This window comes from Notechis scutatus, chromosome 4 (genome assembly GCF_049901735.1).
Source record: "Notechis scutatus isolate UNSWTSFEM ecotype Mainland chromosome 4, rNotScu1.2, whole genome shotgun sequence".
Lineage (NCBI taxonomy): Eukaryota > Metazoa > Chordata > Lepidosauria > Squamata > Elapidae > Notechis > Notechis scutatus.
The window spans coordinates 61,141,141-61,161,960 of NC_142012.1; the positions used below are offsets into that span (position 1 = coordinate 61,141,141).

At 37.8% G+C, this 20,820-nt stretch overlaps 1 protein-coding gene across 9 annotated transcripts in view; it reads left to right on the forward strand.

The window, feature by feature from the left end:
* Window positions 1-18,647, forward strand: part of FRYL (FRY like transcription coactivator) — a 149,982-nt gene extending 131,335 nt beyond the window's left edge. For 6 of the 9 annotated variants that reach the window (XM_087963578.1, XM_087963579.1, XM_087963573.1 and 3 more), the window contains 6 exons: window positions 973-1,071; window positions 4,014-4,082; window positions 7,955-7,972; window positions 10,208-10,318; window positions 16,074-16,264; window positions 16,704-18,647. In XM_087963578.1, the coding sequence (XP_087819704.1) occupies window positions 973-1,071; window positions 4,014-4,082; window positions 7,955-7,972; window positions 10,208-10,318; window positions 16,074-16,264; window positions 16,704-16,959 (744 nt within the window). In that variant the 3' untranslated portion in view covers window positions 16,960-18,647. The remainder of the gene's footprint in view (window positions 1-972; window positions 1,072-4,013; window positions 4,083-7,954; window positions 7,973-10,207; window positions 10,319-16,073; window positions 16,265-16,703) is intronic. The other 3 variants (XR_015749286.1, XM_087963574.1, XM_087963580.1) reach the window with 1 other exon arrangement.
* The last annotated feature ends 2,173 nt before the right edge of the window (window positions 18,648-20,820 follow it).

A 20,820-nucleotide genomic window follows, 5' to 3' on the forward strand; every position in this document is an offset into this window, starting at 1 on the left:
TGGGGGCGGGGCCAGTCAGAGGTGGTCTTTGTTGGTTCTCCGAACTACTCAAAATTTCCGCTACTGGTTCTCCAGAACTGGTCAGAACCTGCTGAATACTACTTCTGACAAAAATCATTGCCCCATGATACCAAGAACATGGATCCAGAAAATAAACATTCAAAAGTACTTGGTATTCTTTGCATAAGCACCTTAATTCAGAGCGGTGGGGGGAATGTAGTAGCTGGCTTGTACTTATTCATTAGTTCTGGGTCTTGATTCTTGTCATGTGATGGTTGGCATTAGATCAATTTACTCTCCAGTAACCTTCAGGGTAATGATAGGTTTGTCCTTCATAAAGCAGATACACATCTGAAGTTGCATTTGGGAAATGAAATACTCACAAATAAATGATAGAGCAATATTTCCAGTTCAGGCATTGCATTGCCAAGCTACTCATCTCATTAGCACTCCAAACAAGCCCATGCTGTGCTATCAGCTTGTTTATATGGCATCTGCAAACTTTCAGTTATTGTCTGCAAGGGGGGAAAAAATACATCAACATTTTATGTATTTTTATGTATTTGCTTCCATACAAGTTCAGTATCTTGCATTATTATTATTACAGGAATTGAATTTTTTATATTTGGTGCACAAATATTTTAATCCATCATTTAATAGATAATTATTTAGTAACAGTACCTGGCAAAGGGATGCATCTCATCTAGACAGTTCTTTTTTTAGATGTATACTTCTGTACTTTCATATGCCATCTAGAATAATTATTTCTGGCAGAACTATGGATTTTATATTAATAAGGGAGAGAATTTGTAGTATATAAACAATTCCGGCAACTTCCTTAATCTTTGGAGTTACTTCATTAATATTAGTAGATGATGTCAGGTTATAGCAAATGTTTAAAAATGTAAATAAGTACATATTATATTTCACATATAATCAATAAGGTTTTTAAACATTCTTTTTGTATTACAGTTAATGTCCTATGGTTTACTAGAAACGTTGAAATTCAGTGTTTTGGAGCTTCAAGAACATTTGGATACTTACAATGCTAAAAGAGAGGCAGCTGAACAGGTAGTTATTTTTTTTTTGCACAGTATTGAATAAGTTAATGTTCATTGAAATTTTAAATAACGAATAATATACTGGATTGTCCTACAGCGTTGTGTAAATTGAGGGAGGACAAAGACCATATGGCATATATTCATATTTGAAATAGAATGCATCCACTAGGTCTTCTTCAGAAATGAATGTTTAAAACAGTAAAAAAATCTTTTTAAAAGGAGCATTTCAAAAGGAATAGAACTTTAAGCAATTTCAAAGAATTCTAGAATAATGATGGAGTTTTGCAAATATAATAAAAGTGGAACACTACATTTTCAGAACCAGAATTTGATTTGCTGGAAGGAAACTTGACTTTTGATTGATACTTCTGGAAAGCTTCCTTTGTCTCAGAAATACACTCTGAACTGTCTTACACCTTTGCTCTGCCCTAATCATTCACAGATACTGCAGGGAAAGGCAAGCTGAATACAGAACTATAACCACAAGCAGTATTTTGCAGCTTCGTTATAGAAAACTCATGTTAAGATTTCCTATTGCATTAGGATGACAGAGGTCATTAAAGTGCCTGCCCATCAAACTGTATTTTTTTTAAAAAAGAGAGTGATAACGGTGATATTTTGGTATTCTGAATAATGGATGATATGCAAAAGTAAAATAAAGTACAAAAAAATTGTTTCTGGAACGTCCTACTGGCTTTATTCTTTTGATTATACTTTGGTCTAGTAAAAACTGGTTTCCCCCCTTGCCTGAAGGATCATATGGGTTACATTTAGATGTTCTTCCCCTCCCTTAACATTTAATTTGCACTTTATATTCAACTTTGGAGACCAATAATAAACTAATGCAGGTAATCCTCCGCTTACAACCACAATTGAGCCCAAAGTTTAGGTTGTTGAGCGAGACAGTTAAATGAATTTTGCCCCATTTATACGACTTTTCTTGCCACAGTAATTAAGTGAATCACTGCAGTCGTTAAGTTAGTAACATGGTTGTTAAGTGAATCTGGCATCCCCATTTGCTCCTTGTCAGAAGGTTGCAAAAGGGGATCGCAGTGATTCCAGGACACTTCAGTTGTCATAAACATGAGTCAATTGTCAAGTGCCTGGATTTTGATCATGTGGCCATGGGGATGCTGCAATGGTCATAAGTGTGAAACCCGGTCATAAGTCACTTCAATGCTGTTGTAACACTAAATGAACTGTTGTAAGTCAAGGACTACCTGTACATCAACATTCTGTTTACATTATGTGGGGGAAATTGCAGTTCATTTAATATATTTGTGAAAGCAGAAACAGATTTTTATTCTAGGGAATGAAAAGTAGATATTAGAAGCAAGATCAATGATGCACCGCACTTGCGGTGAATGTGAATCTACAATAGGATTTATAGAATCCTATTTTGATCTCCTTATGATTCCTGACTCTTGACGAATGTATCTTTTCTTTTATGTACACTGAGAGCATTTGCACCAAGACAAATTCCTTGTGTGTCTAACCACACATATTATATTATTATATTATATTGTATTGTATTGTATTGTATTGTATTGTATTGTATTGTATTGTATTGTATTGTATTCTTTCCATTCCATTCTATTCCTTCCATTATTCTATTCTATTCCATTCCATTCCATTCTATTCTATTCTATTCTATTCCATTCTATTCTTCCTTATCAATCCTTGTATCTGTAGAAATGAGTAAGAGGGAATATATGTCTTAAAATGAATGTAGGAATAATTGTAACAATATTTTACTGGTAACCTACACAATTAGAAATATGCCAATGTGAGTGAACACTGGTACAAACATGCAGTGATGAGTGGAAATGTTTAATTGTGAAAATATGTTCAGTAAAGATTTTAATTTTTTTTAAAAAAGTGATTAAGAGGGGAATGTTCTAGCACTCCTATTCTCCCCTCTTGCCCCCACGTGCTTCTTAGAAGTATAGAAGAATAAATGGGGGGTCCATGGAGCCCTTTTGGAATACTTTGTGCAGGGGTAACTGGCCTCGGGTTTCAAAGTTACGTTATTTATTGTGATTCAGCTCAACACCCGAAGTGGTAAAAGAGGAAGTGGAAGAAGAAGATGATCCATGGATGCTATCAAATAAAACAAAAACAAAAATGCCAAAAGAAAGATGTGTTGGGCTCTATGCCATTAATTGACATGCTAGTGTTTAGAAAATTGAATTTGTTCCCAAGAAAATGCACAGTCCTAATTCATTTACTAAAAACCCTAATGAAATATATCGATGAAAAATTAGATTTTTGTTCTCTTGTGTACAAATGTTTTTTAAAAAGTCATAATCGCAAGTCAGGTTCATTATTCAGGCGGCAAAGAGCTGCCTGCAACTCAGTCTCAAACACAGTTAAGTTTTATTCCATTACAGCTTGTGAAATATAGCACGATCCTCACTGTCTATCACTGGTTGTGAGTAGATGCTACAAGTATGTAATATGTCTGTCCCTAAATGTGTATCCATGGTTGTCTGGTTCTCATCCAACACTACGTGTAAATGTGATTTGCTTTAGGTTCAGCAAGGTATCGGAATACACCCATAATGGCTTAGTGTTATGAATTAAAATAACACAGATTGTTCACTGAATTAGGGTTTCGAAAATGTTAGTGATCAGTGGGCTGGACTTTATATATGAATCTATATTTGGAAAAGAGACTAGAGTTTATCTCTTGGATGATGTACTGCTATTTCAATCATCTTGCTTCTTTATCATTTCAAATTACACATCAAAGTATATTATAAAAAGCGACAGTTTTAAAGGTATGCCTCATACATTTTTATTAGTTTTTTTTTCTGAATGGGTCCATTAAATTAATACGTTATATTAGAACATCCTGTGATTCGAGCAAAATGTATTTTCTGTGTTTGGGCTCGTATAGGCATCAGTGATTTTGCTTTGACTCTTTCAGCTTGCTTCTATTTTATTTTGCAGTGGCTAAAAGATTGCAAAAGGACATTTGGTACAGATGATGGTATTCATGGAGCTTCTACAGATGCTCAGGTAGGAATCTGCTTTCAGTCACTATGTCTATTTATGTCATGTATAAATATAAAACGCTTACACGCTACAGAATGAACATGTCCTAACGTTCCCAGCCGGTTAAAGAGTCATCTTTTTTCATTTTAGCTATCAAAAATATCTTTCGGGAAATTTAGAATGTATTAAGTATTGGCCTGGAAACAGTGGGTTCTTTTTATTAAAAAAAAAAGCCAGCTTGTGGGTCTAGGTCTAATAACACTGAACAGATAACCAGGAAAGATGGAATCAGTATGCAAGCACTCCTCTGTCTCTTATGAAGCTGCTATTACAGAGAAAAAACTTGGTGTTCTGCATATCGGCTCATCAGATAAAATAGCTGTCTGGCATTGAAGCTAGGCTGCCTGAAATCTAATTAGTTTGGGGTTTTTTGCCTATGATCTGTCTGGAAAGTAATATTAAAAATAATTAGTTGGACAACAAAAATCTGATCTGAAGTGTTTGTAAAGAGCTATGCACAGTAGAAAACATAGATTTCTTAGAACCAATGAACACATTTTTGGAAGGATCAATAATAGCAGAGTATTAGTAAGTATATAGAAAAACTATTAAGAGGGGAAAAATCAGTTAAATAGGGTATTAGCGGTTTGATTAAACTATTTAATGAAAACTGGGCAATGTCATGGGAGCTATTATATTCTTTTCTGGGGGGAAATAGTTCTCAGTTGCCCAGAGTTTGTTGTGTATTTTTTAGCATCTGGAATGGTAGATAAACTCAGATCTTCTGATACCACTTCTAAGAAGATTTGTCTTATCCAGACTTGGAGAAGAAGCAAACAGAACTTTTTTATAGAAAATACTTAGATTTTGTTTTAATTTACTCTCATTTCTTTATTTATTAAGAAGTTGGGAAGTGGCTCCAGGAAGAGAGTTAAATTTTAAACAGTAACAGATTTTTTTTCTTTTTCTTTTTTCTTGGTAATGTAGATGTTAGTAAGTAAATAAGTAAGTAAGTAATGTAGATGCTAGTAAGTAAGTAAGTTGAGAAAGTCCAGAAATATTTCACAAGAAGAGTTCTCCACTCCTCTACTCGTTGCAGAATACCTTATGCCACCAGACTTGAAATTCTAGACCTAGAAAACTAGAACTACACCGCTTTCTGTCCGCTCTAAGTATGGTATATAAAATCATACATTGCAATGACTTACCTGTCAAGGAATTCTTCAGCTTCAACCATAACAACACAAGAGCACACAATAGATACACACTCAAGGTTAATCGCACCAAACTTGATTGCAGGAAATACGACTTCAGCAACAGAGTGGTCAATGTCTGGAATACTCTACCTGACTCTGTGGTTTCTTCCCCAAACCCCAAAAACTTTAATCTTAGACTTTCTACTATTGACCTCGCCCCTTTCCTAAGAGGTCTGTAGGGGGCGTGCATAAGCGCACCAATGTGCCTACCGTCCCTGTCCTATTGTTTCTTTTTATTTTTCTTATATGTATCCATTTCATGTATTCATAACTATGTTTATACTTATACCTATAAATAAAAAGTAACAATCTGTAGAAAATTTAAAGAGTTGCCTTTCCCAGCTACCCATTAAAGTAACTGTAAGAGTTTAATTTGAATTGAGAAAGTGTAACATAGACAAGGATGAAGATACAGAGAACTAAAAAATAAAAGCCAAGTGCAGATATTATAAAAGAGTTGGACATTTTTAGCAATGAGAAAGCTAAAATGGAGAGTGTAATAGTGCTCTTCAAACACTGAAAAGGACATTTTGCAGACGTTCAGAGCTTTTTCTTTCCCCGATAAAGAATGTAAGTTTCAAAGAGTCAAGAGTCTAGGTCAGGGGTGTCAAGCTTGATTTCGTTGAGCGCTGCATCATGTGTTTGACCTCGGGGGCCAGGGAAGATGTGGCCAGGGTGGGTGTGGCAAGCTTGATGTCACTCTGTCGGGCACCTGGGGCCCGAGTGCTCTGTCAGCGAAAACGGGCTCCCGAATTCCGTTTTTGGCTGCGATGGCTTCCTGCCAGTGAAAACAGAGTTCGGGAGGGCCATGCGCAACCCTCATGATCTCCGTTTTCACTGGCAGAGGTGGGCCAGTCCCTCAGGCCAGATCTAAGCAGCCCACAGCTTGACACCCCTGCTCACTGTGTGGGCAGAGTGGGGGAACCTTTCTGGCCATAAGAGCACTTGATCATTCGAAGTAGTGGCCCAGGAGAAGCAATGGGATTCCTTGCACTTTGTGTGTTCATGCCGAAGTTAGACCGTAATCTGTCCAAAGTGCTTTCATTTAGATTCTTGCACTGTCCGAGGTTGTTGGGCTTGGCATCAGTGGCGGATTAAGGCTCACTGAGTGCCCTAAGCACTGACAAATCTTGGTGCCCTCCCTCCCTCCTTTGTACACACTGAACAAATGAAGCCGTAGTCTCAACTTTGTGGTGCCCCTTTGGGCCTGGTGCCCTAAGTAAGTGCTTAGTCTCCTTAATGGTTGAATACACCACTGCTTGGCATAGATGGCACATTCCACTTCTGTGATTCTGCAGTATTTATTTTCTAGATAACAGCATTTCCTCCTCCCTCAGATAGTGTTTTTCCCCCCAAATAGCAGTACTTTCAAAAAAAAAATGACTAGGAAGCTGTAATTCTGATCTTGTTATCTTGCACTGTGCATGTTATTTCCAAAATGAAAACATTAACGGGGGGAAAAGAGTATCAAGTTTGGCTATGGCTACCTAGCGCTAAAATAGAAGCCCGCCGACAAAAAGATTGAAAGTTGGGCTAGACATCCTCTAGGGCTGAGGTCTTCAAACTTGACAGCTTGAAGACTTGTGGACTTCAATTCCCAGAATTCCTCCTCCAGTCATATTAGTTCAGGAATTCTGGAAGTTGAAGTCCACAAGTCTTAAACTTGCCAAGTTTGAAGGCCCTTGCTCTAGGGGTCTGACTAGTCCTGTTCCAGCTTCTGGCCTTTTTCAGGCTAGAGATCTAAAAGGAGTCAGTATTTCTGTTCAGCTTGAACACAGAACCACTGTTAGGAAGATCCGGGCTGTGGCTTGCTTGACTGGGTCACAGTACTTTCTGTTCAGCTTGAACACAGAACCACTGTTAGGAAGATCTGGACCTTGGCTTCCTTGACTGGGTCACAGTCCTTTAGTAAGTCAGGAAATAGCCCCACACAATTGCTGCTTCACAGAAAGGCACAGTATGAACTTGGAAGAGTCTAATCCAGTAGCACTGAAGGCAAAGCTCCCAATCTGCTGGCCACAGGCAAACTTGCTAGCTTTCTTTCAGAATAACCCAGGCTTTGACCTGATGATGAGAAGCACGTGAGTCTTTCTTTTGAGTCTTTGAAGGGTTTGGCTTATCAGGAGTTAGGAGGAAATCTCTCTCTCTCTTTTTTTTTCTGTAAGAATTTGATCCTTTCTTCCTTACAGAAATTTTGTCTTCTGTTTTTCCACTCCCACTACTTCAACACATTGATATTACAGTTAACATCTTTTCAGGAATATCCTCTACGAGTACTTTTCATGAAGTTCCTTTAAATGCATGAGGTTTGATGTCTGCCTTCATAGTTGTCGCTTAAGCCTATTTATCCCCAATTTTCTTTTCTCTCCGTTCATTAGCAGAACTTAACCAATGCCTTCTACTTGTCACTATTATATTTTGGTCATTTTGCATGATAACAAAGCAAGTAGTACAACCAGCTGTTCTATCATCTATAAATACTCAATATTATTTTTTATACATGCATTATATCCTTCTTTGCAAGTTTTTTTTTCTCCTTTATATCTGGGACATTCTGAGACCCATGGAAAATGAAGTTCTATACTAATTCTTGATCTTTTTCCTTTTTGTATTTTGTGACCTGCACACCTTCTTGCTTAGCATTTGGAAATTCTAGCAGTAAGTGATGGCTCTTGATTTATCAAATAACTAACTATGCCAGTAACAAAACTGGCTTTCATTTTTGTCTCATGTCCATTTGTGATATCACAGTGTTTCATTATAGAATATTCTGGAAATAACATTTGCTTCGCTTATCTATGATTCTAACTCTCTGGCAGTCTTTTTAGATGGCAGAATATTGTAGCTATAGCATATTATTCCACTGTTAGTTTTGCTTATTTATTTTAAATCCATATTAACAGACGTATCCACTAATGCAGTTAAATATGCAAATAGAGGTGATACTATGCTTCTATCCATGAATTCATTACCTTTGAAGTTGAAATATTATTAAAAATAATCAAAACATTCAGAATTTACAGACTGTATCAAAAGTCAGGCTTCATTGCCAGCCACCAAAAATGTTCAAAGGCCATGTGTCAAAAGAATGAGGAAGCATTTAGAAGGAAATGGCAACCAATTTGAACATTTAATTTATATAATAAATTGTGTATGGTGCCTGATTTTTGCTACATCCTGTATGTATGTATGTATGTATGTATGTATGTATGTATGTACAGTATATATGTATATATGTTTGTGTGTGTATAAAAAAACCTTTATTTGCGATGGAATAGATTGAAATGTGATTAGGGCAGTGGTTCTCAACCGATGCAGTTCATTTCATAGCAAGACAGAGCCCACATATGCAAGTGTTCCTGCCATCTGTCCCAGAAAACCTGGTTTTCAAGGCACTGGACAGGGTATCCTTGGTCCTTTTATTCATTTGCCTAATGTCTGGAGAAAGAAGGGTTTCGTATGTGATCCTGACCCAGCCTGTCTTTCAGCGTTTGGGGGGGACTAACTTGTGTTCACTTAAAATTATTACATAGTTCTCTGTGTAATCTAGGATCCAGCCTCAGATCTGCCTCAATACATTTGTCGGGTGAAATGAAGTGGTGATGGGGTTCGGTCTCATTTGAGCCTTTGGCCTTCTGCGGTGGGGCTCCGTCTTTGTGCAACTTTGCAACCTGGACAGATGTCCATTGAGTACAGTGTGAGGTTAAGGTCCATTACAGCAATAGCACTCAGACTTATATACCGCTTTATAGTGCTTTACAGCCCTCTCTAAGCAGTTTAGAGAGACAGCCTATTGCCCCCAACAATTTGGGTCCTCGGAAGGATGGAAGGCTGAGTCCACCTTGAGCCTGATGGGATTTGAACTGCCAAACTGTAGGCAGCTGGCTGCAGAAGTGGCTTGTAGTACTGCACTCTAACCACTGCACCACAGAGGCTCCTTATGCTTGAAGATGCCGGATAAACTTTTCCTCCCCTTCGTTCCCCATGAGATAGTGACCTGGCGTGTTGGTTGTAGCTGAGACAGCAACTTTTTGCCATTTTGAGAAAGTGTTCCTCACCTGGCTAATTACTGCTGTAATTGCAGGCCTTGGCCAGAAGGCTGAGACCATGGGGCACCCGATTGGAGACAGCTGGTGGGGAGGGTGGGAGCCATGGCTGCCATAAAGGAAGGGAAAACCCATGCACCTCTTACCCGTTGCCACTGGGAAGTAGCTTTGAAAAGGGATATAGGCAAGGATTGTAGACGAAGACGTCAGACAGATGGGAAGAAGGCTTGAAAGGAAATTATGATTGCTCTTGAATGGATTGCTAGCTTGTCTTCTCTCTTCCTCTGGCAGGGCTGGAAGAGTTTTCATGGTAGGATTTCTGGTGTAGTAGAGGGAGAAAATGAAACGTTGCGTGCCATGCCCACATTCAGAACTGCCTGTAAATAAATGAATGCTAGTGTTTGGGGGTGGAGGGAATACTATATTGAGATCATATGAGAAGGATGGACATTATTTGAAAGGTTGAGAACCACTGTTCTAAAATTAGAAGTGACAGATCGCCCAAAATAATGCAGACAATTTTTCCCAGCTAGAGGATGGCATTTCTGAAATGTCATCAACATCCATTTCTCTTTGTTGGAAATTGCTGCCCTTCTTAAAAGCCAAAGTTTATTATGTAGCCTGCAAGAAAATATTTTCTTTTTTAATTCTAAATCCACCTAGATGATTAGAAGCACTCATTTTTCTCTGATTAGCTTCTTCCTTCATTATCTTAACCTTTCTTCTCTGCAGTAAGCAAATAACTATTGTTATATTGCAAATTCTGCTGTATACAAATTGTATGCTTTTGTCACTTCTTTGGTTAATATATTGCTTTTCAGGTGACCTTTTTTTTTTTTATTTACAGGAATTAGAGCTGTGCCGGAGGCTCTATAAGCTGCATTTCCAGCTGCTCCTTTTATTTCAAGCCTATTGTAAACTTATCAGCCAAGTGAATGTAGTGAAAAAAGAGGCAGAGGTAAAGATTTGCTTTTACTGCAAGATTTAACTAAAAATTACATCTCTGAACGAAAAGTTTAAATAGGCTACTAAGGGTGGATATGCATTGTGTCCACTCTGCTTTCCTGCTCAAGTGATGATAATCAGTAAAAATACAGAATTCGATTAGTTTATCGAAAATTAGAAGATACAAATTCATATCAGAATTAAACATTAATCAGTTTGAGACTCGATCCTCATCCAGCTTTATCAAATTTCTGTTCAGCTCCTGTAAGCGCCAGTATATTCACTGTAAACGCTTGGGGTGTTTATGAGAACATCTGTTAGGGTTTTGGAATTAACCCCTAGCAGAGTATTGCAGCAGTAGTCAAGCCAGGAAGGGCCCCAGAGTATACACACACTGAACACAAACACTGTTTGTAGTTTAAATAGTTTTTAATCCAGTTAGAGTTTAAACATTGTCATTCAGTCCATTAAGTCATTCACAGTATTTCCATCCAGTAAGACTCACTAGTATAGTCCAAGTTAAGAGTCCTTGCAATATCTTTATCAGCCGATAAAGATATCTTCTCCTCCTCCGGTTTCACTCTCCAGAGAAACAAACGCTGGATATTCAGCAAACAGTAGCAAACAATAACAGTTCAGTCACAGCACTCACAGTCAGTAATCACAGTTAGTCGCAGCAGCACACAGTTACAGTAGCACACAGTTACAGCCAGCCAGAGCGTCAGTCAGTTACAGACAGACAGTTAGTAAACTCACAGTAAGCTTTCCAGCTTCTAATGCTTCCTTATATAGTAACTTCTAACCGCACCCTTAATCGGCTAATTGCCTGCTGCATTGTGCTTAAAGTGATAAGCACTTAAACCATGATATCTAAGTTTTATATATTTATTCACCCAAACCATATTTGGTATCAATGTTATACCTAACATACTCCCCTTTTGGGTGAAATAAATATATAATACCTTTACAATCTTATCCCATATTTTTCACAACTCTCCTGGTGCTTACTGGCACCTTGGGCTTTAGTAAAATTATCAGCTAAATTGTCCTCCGACATACAGTATTCTAGCTGAATCATCTTACTTCTTACAGATTGTCTCACGTTTAGGTATCTTAGATCTGTATGCTTGCTCCTTGTTTTTACTCCAATATTTGTGGCCATTTGAATTGCTGCCTGATTATCTTCATGTATAATTATAGGATAATCTACAGTTATACCTATATCAATTAACATTTGTTTATACATTATTAATTCTGTACATAACAATGATAAACAGGAGAATTCTGCCTCCATAGTAGACAAACTTATATGCTGTTGTCTTATTGACTTCCAGCCTATTAATGTATTACCTAGCATTATGGCTGTTCCTGAAGTCGACTTTCTAGTGTCTCTTTCTGATGCAAAGCTAGCATCTGCATAAGCACACAGAATTAAATCACCCTTTGGTTCTAAATACAATGAATAATTCATTGTCTTTTTAAGATATCTTAATATCCTCTTAGCTGCAATCCAGTGTCTTTCACATGGTGCAGAATTGAATCTAGCCAACTGATTCACGCAGTACGATATATCTGGTCTAGACCAATTACTAATATAACTCAAACTACCAATTAAAGATTGATAAATCACCTTATCAAACTCAGGGCTTTGTTCATCAGTGTTGCTAAACTCCTGACTCATTGGAGTCTTAGCTGGCTTACAAAGCTCCATCTTGTAATCTTTTAGCAATTTGCTTATCTTATCTTCCTGAGATATCTTAAAACCTTTTCGTGTTTTCTTTATATTCAAACCGAGATACTTCTTTATCTCCCCTAATTGCTTGATCTTTATTCTCTTTCCTAATGATGCTATTATTTTATTTGCTTCATCATTAGTTTCAGTTATCAAAGCAATATCATCTGTGAATAGTAATAATAATGATACTTTCCCATTTGTCTCCTCTTAAACAGACATGGATCGGCTAAACCAGCTTTAAATCCTATATTGTCTAGTTCCTTTACAATATACTGGTTCCATTCATAGCCTGATTGTTTAAGACCATAGAGACTTTTCTTTAACAACCAACAATCATTATTATTCTTACTTTCACTTTTAATACCAACAGGTTTTTCATATAAATAATATGTTTTAATGGGCGTGCAAGTAAGCAGTTTCCACATCTAAATGGTTAACTATATAGTTATTACTAGCTGCCCACACTAAAACTGCTCTCAAGGTTGCTGCCTTAAGACTAGGTGCAAACACCTCATCATAGTCATTAGCATTCTGCCTAAAACCTTGGGCTACTAACCTTGCCTTATGGATTAAATTACCATTTTATCTGTTTTTACCTTAAAAATCCATTTGCAGCTAATGGATTTCTTTCCTACGAGGTAATTTAGCATTTTCATACACCTTCATATCTCTTAATGAATTTAGTTCCTTATTCATTGCTGCATACCATTTTTCTTTTTCCTTATTAGGATACTTTTTAATTTCTTCAACAGAATTAGGAACTTGATTAATCTGGCACACTGTGTTAGCCTGGTACCTATCAGGCGGTCTAGATACACGTGTAGTTCTTCTGGGAATTACAGGGCTTACAGGAGGACTTTGTTGAACTACTACCTGTTCATCTTCCTCATCCTGTTCAGCTATTGAATCTGTTTCTTCCTTTATGGGCACTATTTCATCCTGTATTTGTCTCTTTACTTTATTTTTAAAGTTACAGGGATAACTAATGGGATTTCTATAGGATTCAATAATTACATCTTTATTGGCATCCTGTTCTAATTTCTCCCATCCTTCATGTTCTAGAAATTGGGCACTAGCACTCACATAACACTTTAGATGTGCCTTTCTCCCAAAATCTATATGCCCTATGGTTTGCCTGATAACCAACGAAGAAAAATCTTTTAGCTCTATGTTGCCCTTTTTTTTCTGAGTTGTGCAGGAATATGCACCCATGCTGGTGCACCAAATGTGCAGGTAACTTAGATCAGGTTTCCTGCCATGCCATCTGGTAAATGGAATTTCACCTGTTGTTGTATTAACAACGTTGTTCAATATGTTATTAGCACACATTGTAGCCTCCCCCACAAAGAATCAGGTAACCCAGAATCATTTAACATTGTTCTAACCATTGCCTGTAGTGTTTGGCCTCTTCTTTCAATAAAAGCATTATGTTCTGGCCTGTATGGAGCAGACTTCTTATGCTCTATTCCAGCTACCTTAAGTCTGTTCTGGAATTTGTTATTAATAAATTCCGTACCATTATCTGTCACCAGGGTTATCAGTTGTCGTTTAGACTTTCTTTCAGCAAACCTAAGCCAATTGAAAAAATGTTGATATGTTTCAGTTTTGCTTTTCATTAAATAGCAAAACCCATATCTAGAATAATGGTCCATAATGCTCAGTATATATCTAGCACCCCCATACTGGGTTTCTTTGGACCTATTATGTCTGCAAATACTACTTCTAAAGGTTCTTTTGTTTTGAAACCATTTAGCCTATTTGCAGGCAATACCTTGCTCTTATCTTCACAGCAAACATTACAACGCAAATATTTATCACAAGGTTTTAACCTTATTCCTTCAGATAACTCAACTGTTCGTTTTAGCATTTTAAAATTTACATGCCCCAAACGCCTATGCAATAAATGGATACATTCTTCATGAGGCTTTATATTATTAAATACAGTTTGAGCCTCCCCTTTCTTACTATTATCTAAGACATATAATGTTCCATTTAAAGCTGCAGTTACCCTTTTGTTATCTTTTTCAATTATGCAATTATTATCCTTAAAAGTAATTACATAACCTAATTTATCTAATACCCTTACTGAAAGCAAATTAAACTTTAGTTGCGGTACATACAACATTTTTATATCCTGGTTTATGTACGGACAACGTGCAAAACCTTGACCTTTCGCTTTCAGGTTCCAGCCGTTAGCAAGAGATATATGTTGAGAACTTGTAGACATTTTTATAAATTTTGTCTTATCTCTTGTGATGCAGTGGGATGCGCCACTGTCAACCACCCATAAATTATTCTTCACATCAGAGTTGCTAAACGTGGCTAGTTCAAATGCTTTCTTTGGCTTTTTTACATTCTGGCTTTTTCTCTTTTGCAGAATCTTGCCAAATGTCCTCTGCTTCCACAATTAAAACATTTTTAATTGTGTATGCTGTTGAAGATAAATTCTCTTCTTCCAGGTGCTTTACTTTGCTTTGCTGGTTTCTTTCAAGCTTTGAAGATAATTTCTCTTCTTTCTTATCTTCTCTCAGCTCGTCACGCTCACGCCTTCTTCTGGCTTCTTCTAGTAGCCTGCCTGTAATCTCGGTTAATGAGAGGCTTTCTTTTGGCAATACCTCTAACGAAGTCACATAGTCATCATAGCTTTGATCTAATGAAGATAATATTATGTAGACTTTTTGCAGTTCATTAAATATAAGCTCTTTTTCTTGCAAATCTTGAAAAATGCTCTTCATACAGTTTAAATGAACTAACATATCTCCATTCCTCTGAAGATGCGTTGAAAAAGCTTCCGTGTAAGATTTATATGTGCTCCTACACTGTCCCGAACATAAATCTTCCTGAGGTTCTCCCAGCAGTTTGCAGCATTTTCTTCTCCACGAATATGGACAAGCTGCTGATCACAGAGAGTCAGTCCTATGATGCATAAAGCCTGCTCATTCTTCAGTTTAAAGTCTTGTAACTTTTCTTTATCATCATCATTAGCAGGATCCCATCTACTCACATCTGGTGGGTTTGCTATAATGTCCCACAAACCTTCTCTGCGTGAAGTAAACTACATTTCATTGACCATGAAACATAGTTTGTTCCATCCAGCCTGGATATCATGGACAGTTGTGACAAATTTACTTGTGCCATTGCTCTTCAGATATTTTGACTATTTTAAACTAATTAAAACAGTTTGTTTTTACAGTAATGTGCAACTCACACCAACTCTCTCTGCTATATCCTGGTTAGTTAGACTATGCTGCTGGGCCCATAACCAATGTTAGGGTTTTGGAATTAACCCCTAGCAGAGTATTGCAGCAGTAGTCAAGCCAGGAAGGGCCCCAGAGTATACACACACTGAACACAAACACTGTTTGTAGTTTAAATAGTTTTTAATCCAGTTAGAGTTTAAACATTGTCATTCAGTCCATTAAGTCATTCACAGTATTTCCATCCAGTAAGACTCACTAGTATAGTCCAAGTTAAGAGTCCTTGCAATATCTTTATCAGCCGATAAAGATATCTTCTCCTCCTCGGTTTCACTCTCCAGAGAAACAAACGCTGGATATTCAGCAAACAGTAGCAAACAATAACAGTTCAGTCACAGCACTCACAGTCAGTAATCACAGTTAGTCGCAGCAGCACACAGTTACAGTAGCACACAGTTACAGCCAGCCAGAGCGTCAGTCAGTTACAGACAGACAGTTAGTAAACTCACAGTAAGCTTTCCAGCTTCTAATGCTTCCTTATATAGTAACTTCTAACCGCACCCTTAATCGGCTAATTGCCTGCTGCATTGTGCTTAAAGTGATAAGCACTTAAACCATGATATCTAAGTTTTATATATTTATTCACCCAAACCATATTTGGTATCAATGTTATACCTAACAACATCAACCAATATTTAATGGTGGTAGTTGAATTCCTCATGTTGGCTTAAATAGATCATTTAAACATACTTTCTACATAATGGTGTCCCAGAGTAGGGGGGGAAATGTTTCTGCTACCCAAAAATGCACATCCCGCCCTTCTTTTTTCCCCCCAGGTGATAAACATGTCAGAGGAGCTTGCTCAGTTGGAAGCCTGCCTGAAAGAAGCTGCTGCTTATAGCAGTATTGAAGACACTGATATCCCGGAAGCTTCTCAGATCAGCACAGAGACAGCCATTCATTCGCTCATTGAAACCTTACGGAATAAGGAATTTTTCTCTGCCATAGCACAAGTCAAAGCGTTCAGGTACTGCAAACTGCCTTTTGCTAACATCCCTGACCTGGCAAGGATGCAGCTGGGAGTGAGTCTCAACCAAGGACTGACGTAAATCTAGGTCCATGGAAAGGGAAGAGCGCTATAAAGTAATGGTAACATTTAATACCAATAGAAGGGAATATAGGGTTGAACTGTGGTGCTCTCCGAGCTCGGTTGTTTTCTGGAGATGTTTCCTGACCCAACTAGGTAACATTTTCAGCGAACTCAAAAAGTGCAACAGGTACTCCACAATTTTGTTTAGTTTTGGGAAATGGATGGGTTAATTAGCAGAGGCCTCATGTTTAATTACACCTGGGATTAATTATACCTCCATGGGAAAACTTGGATGCATCCATTTGGAATAGAGGTGTAACCCATTTGGATCATGATAAGGGCAGTGGCTAATAACTGAATTTCTGTGTCCCCCCAGGTGTATTTGGCCCAATGACATATTTGGCGATTCCGAAGAAGACCCGATTCAAACCCTCTTGCACATATTTTTCCGTCACCAGACCCTTGGCCAGACTGGCAGTTTTGCAATATTTGGCTCAAAACAAGATACATCTGAAGCCAGCTCCAAATTAATGGAACTGAATTTAGAGATTCGGGGATCTCTCCACGTGGTGCAGTCGTACCAGCTCCTTGCAAAACACGCGGCTGTGAGAAATCTGAGTACAGGGTTTTGAACCACTGTTCCTCGGAGGAAGACTAAAAGGGAGGGAGGGTAGTTTCCCTTTGATCGAGCACCTTTCATATCGAATGAAACTGTCCTATTCTCCAGGGAAGAACTTTTCTAGAAACAAGTCGCATACTTTAGTAACAGTTCTCGAAACAACTGACATCTTTAATGCTTTTTTTTTTTTAAACCTAGTATCAGTAATACGAACTCTTTAAAAAAAAAATGCATTAGAGAAAAGGGCTAAAAGCAATGCCTATAAAATGCATTTTTCCCATCATAAACAGAAAGTACGTGGAGTTGCAATAATAGCCTCTTAACTTGGGGATAATTAAAGCAGGTGAAATGAGGCTAAAATGAACAATGGTGCTTTTGGCTGAAGACCTGTGAAAGCTTTCTGGCTTTTAGACAGTAAATAATCAAATAATGTTTAATTCATAATTTTGACACTGTCATGAGGAATGTGCTGTATTATACTGGAATATAAAAGACTGCAAAATCCATTGATTTATCAATATTGTATTTACAATTTATTCTATTTTTGCCTGTAATGATAAAATATATGCGTGCAAGTAGGAATGAATGGCTATCCAATCATATTTTGAGGATATGGATGTTTGATAAAGTTTGAGCATGCCAAAAAAAAGCACTGCAAGATTATTTTTGGAAAAAAGTATATATTTTTAGCTTTAATTCCTAGTCTGTAAATGTTCTGGAGTTTAATAATATTTAAAACTGGAATTATCCAGTTTTTTGTTTTTTTTTTTAAAAAAGAAATAATATATCTCTTAACTGGTTTGGAATGCTGCTCAGTTTTCTGATCAGTGCTTATAACAAATAACTGATAACTAACCAAAAAGTAGCTGCTTGCAGAGACTTTAAAAATGTATATTAAAGATGCCTATTGTCCCTCAGAACTCACTAGAAGAAGTAACTTATTTTATTCTGTACATATTCTAGAAATTGTATAGTGTAAAATCCAGTATTTTTTGTATAAATGTTCAATGACGTTTTATTTGAGAATAGTGTTCAAAGCTTCGGGGGCAGATAGGACAGTGTTTATATCTGTTGTTCCGCAGAGTTCAAGAGAAAGTTTAAGCAGGCATGTGTTCCACGATTTTTCAAACCAAAATTTTTTGCAAAGGCACCAGGGACTACGCTAGGGAGAGAATGCAGCCTACGGGGCCCCAAAAGTCAGCCTTCTAATTCCTTGTCCAAGCATGGAGCATAAAAGTAACTGGATCCCACTCAAACTAAAAACATTTTAATGAAGCAAAAAGGGTGAATGTAATTCCTCTATTCAAACCAATCGAATCCCCAATATTTTATGTATTTCTCAAGCACTGTGATTAAAAATAAAACAAGTTTCCAGGGAGTAAAACAAAGAATTAGTGTGGGCTTTGTTCATTGGGGAAATCGATCCTGTTAAATATGGAGTTATGCTGAACTACAATTCACTGAAGGCCCTGTGCATTTACAGAACTGTTGGGACGGATAACACAAATTTTGTTCCATTTCAAAACTCTGTTAAGATATATAGCGCATTCATGGTCATTTTTTTATCCTGAAAAAAAAATATGAATTATTTTGATGTTTCTGTGGTAATTTAGGTTGCGTTCTTAATTATTTAATAACCCATTACAAGTATACATGTAGTTTTTAGTTGTATATTATAATTTTTAGATATTGTATCATTCATTCTTTGTGTGTTTTTTTTTTTGTTTTTTTTTGGGGGGGGGAGGGGGCCTTGTTCAAATAAAAATGTCCAACTACTCTTTTGTGTACTTTCTCAAAGAATTTAAGGGTTGCAATCTGATGGAGAATACTTGATGTAACATTATTGTGTTTAATGCCATAGACTTCTTTTTAAAACTCTTGGGTGCTTTTTAACAATGGAGTATGCCTATAAACAAGACTGTTCCTGCTCTGCATTTAAGAGACGTGTACCTGCCTAGTGGAAAACAGTGTTTAGTGCTGAAGTACTTGAGTGGAGAGGGAAGCATCTCTAAAAGCAAGAGAGGATTGGTGCTTCCATCCTATTTGGCTTTTTAGGAATTAACTTCTCTAAAAGCAAAATTATAATTTGAGAGCCTAGCTTGATCCTTCGCCATGACAAAATGGTTATTTTCTAATGTTCCCAGATTACCTTTCATAAGTTGAAAAATCCCCACGTGTGGAAAGATTTGGGTCCAGGCCCCAGGAGTATAAAAAGTGTATCATTAGCTGCCTGGATCAGTGATTTGACTCATGATGCCCATTTCCTATCTGAGACTTCCGTAAACGGTGTGAGAAATCCAATTTGTCTTGGTTAATTGGCAGAGTAGTGTTGGCCACTTATGAATGCTAACTTCATTGCCCCTGATTTTTATACAGAGCATTAACAAGTCCTTTACCATGAAAAGTGTTGCAAGCGCTCAAAGCTAGGTCCTGCTTTCACTTTCAGTGTGCGCCCCTCCATGTGTGTGCAAACCTTGAGTTGCCATAATAGCATACAGGTTTTCACAAGCATTTGTGTAAGTGCTACTTAAAATGACCTAAATCAAGGGTCCCCAAGCCCCACCATGGACCGGCCACCTCTCCATGGCTTGCCAGCAACCGGGCGGCGCAAACAAGCAAAGCCCCATCCATGGGATGCAGGTAGCATGTAACACTCCCCTCCCTCTCCAGTCTGCGGAAAAACTTTTCTCCACGGAACCGGTCCCTGGTGCTCAAGAGGTTGGAGGCCGCTGACCTAAATTATACATTAAAAAAAAAAAAAGCAAATCTCCACATTAAATCTTGAGCGATTACTTTCTAAAATTGAAGGAAGTCTCTGTTCCTGGTTAAGTATAATATAATCGAACAAACATGCACTGATTTTATTAGGGGGAGGGGAAATAAGTGATTTTGAGAGAGTCAGTTTGGTGTCGTGGCGAAGGATCAGGCTAGAAACTGGGAGACCGCGAGTTTTGTTCCTGCTTTAAGGCACAAAGCCAGCTGGCTGACTTTGGCCCAGTCGCATACGCTCAGGAAGCGGGCAAGGGCAAACCACCTCGAAAACCTTGCCAAGGAAACTATAGGGACTTGTCCTCCGGTAGTTGCCAACAGTCAAGGCTCCTTGGCACAAAAACTCTTGATTTGAATCAAGTTCATTCTGCCCTAAAAAAATAATAATTAGAACCTACCTTATACAGAAGCAAAGCTGGAACACTGGTCACCGTTACCTAACAGTAAGGGAGCAAAAATTCTAGACCAAGACAGAATATAGATATATGGACAGACGGGTTGAATTGCGATGAGAAAAAAAAATCAACAATGGAGGGATGGGTTTCATTTATATCTTGGCAGCACATTTGAATAGAAGAGAGCTGGAAGGGACCTTGGAGGTCTTCTAGTCCAGCCGCCTGCTCAAGCAGGAGACGCTTCAGATAGGTGGCTGTCCAGTCTCTTCTTAAAAAAACCTCTATAGTGATGAAGCACCCACAACTTCCGAAGGAAAGCTGTTCCACTGGTTAATCGTTCTTACTGTTAGTAAGTTTCTCCTGAATTCCAGGTTGCTTCTCTCCTTGATTACTTTCCATCCATTATTTCTTATCCTACCTTCAGATGCTTTGGAAAATAAGTTAAACAACCCCGCCTCTTTCTTTGTAGCAGCCCCTCAAACACTGGAATACTGCTATCATGTCACATCTAGTTCTGTGTTTCCCTGGACTAGCCAAATCCAAGTCCTGCAATTGTTCTTCACGTGTTTAAGTCTCCAGGCCTTGAATCGTCTTCACTTTTCTTCTGCGCTTTTTTTTTTTTTAAAAAAGTCTCAACATCTTTTTTTTTTGTAGCGTGGTGACAAACACAAAGTTGATTCACGCTTCATGCAGCCTCCACATCTTTAAGT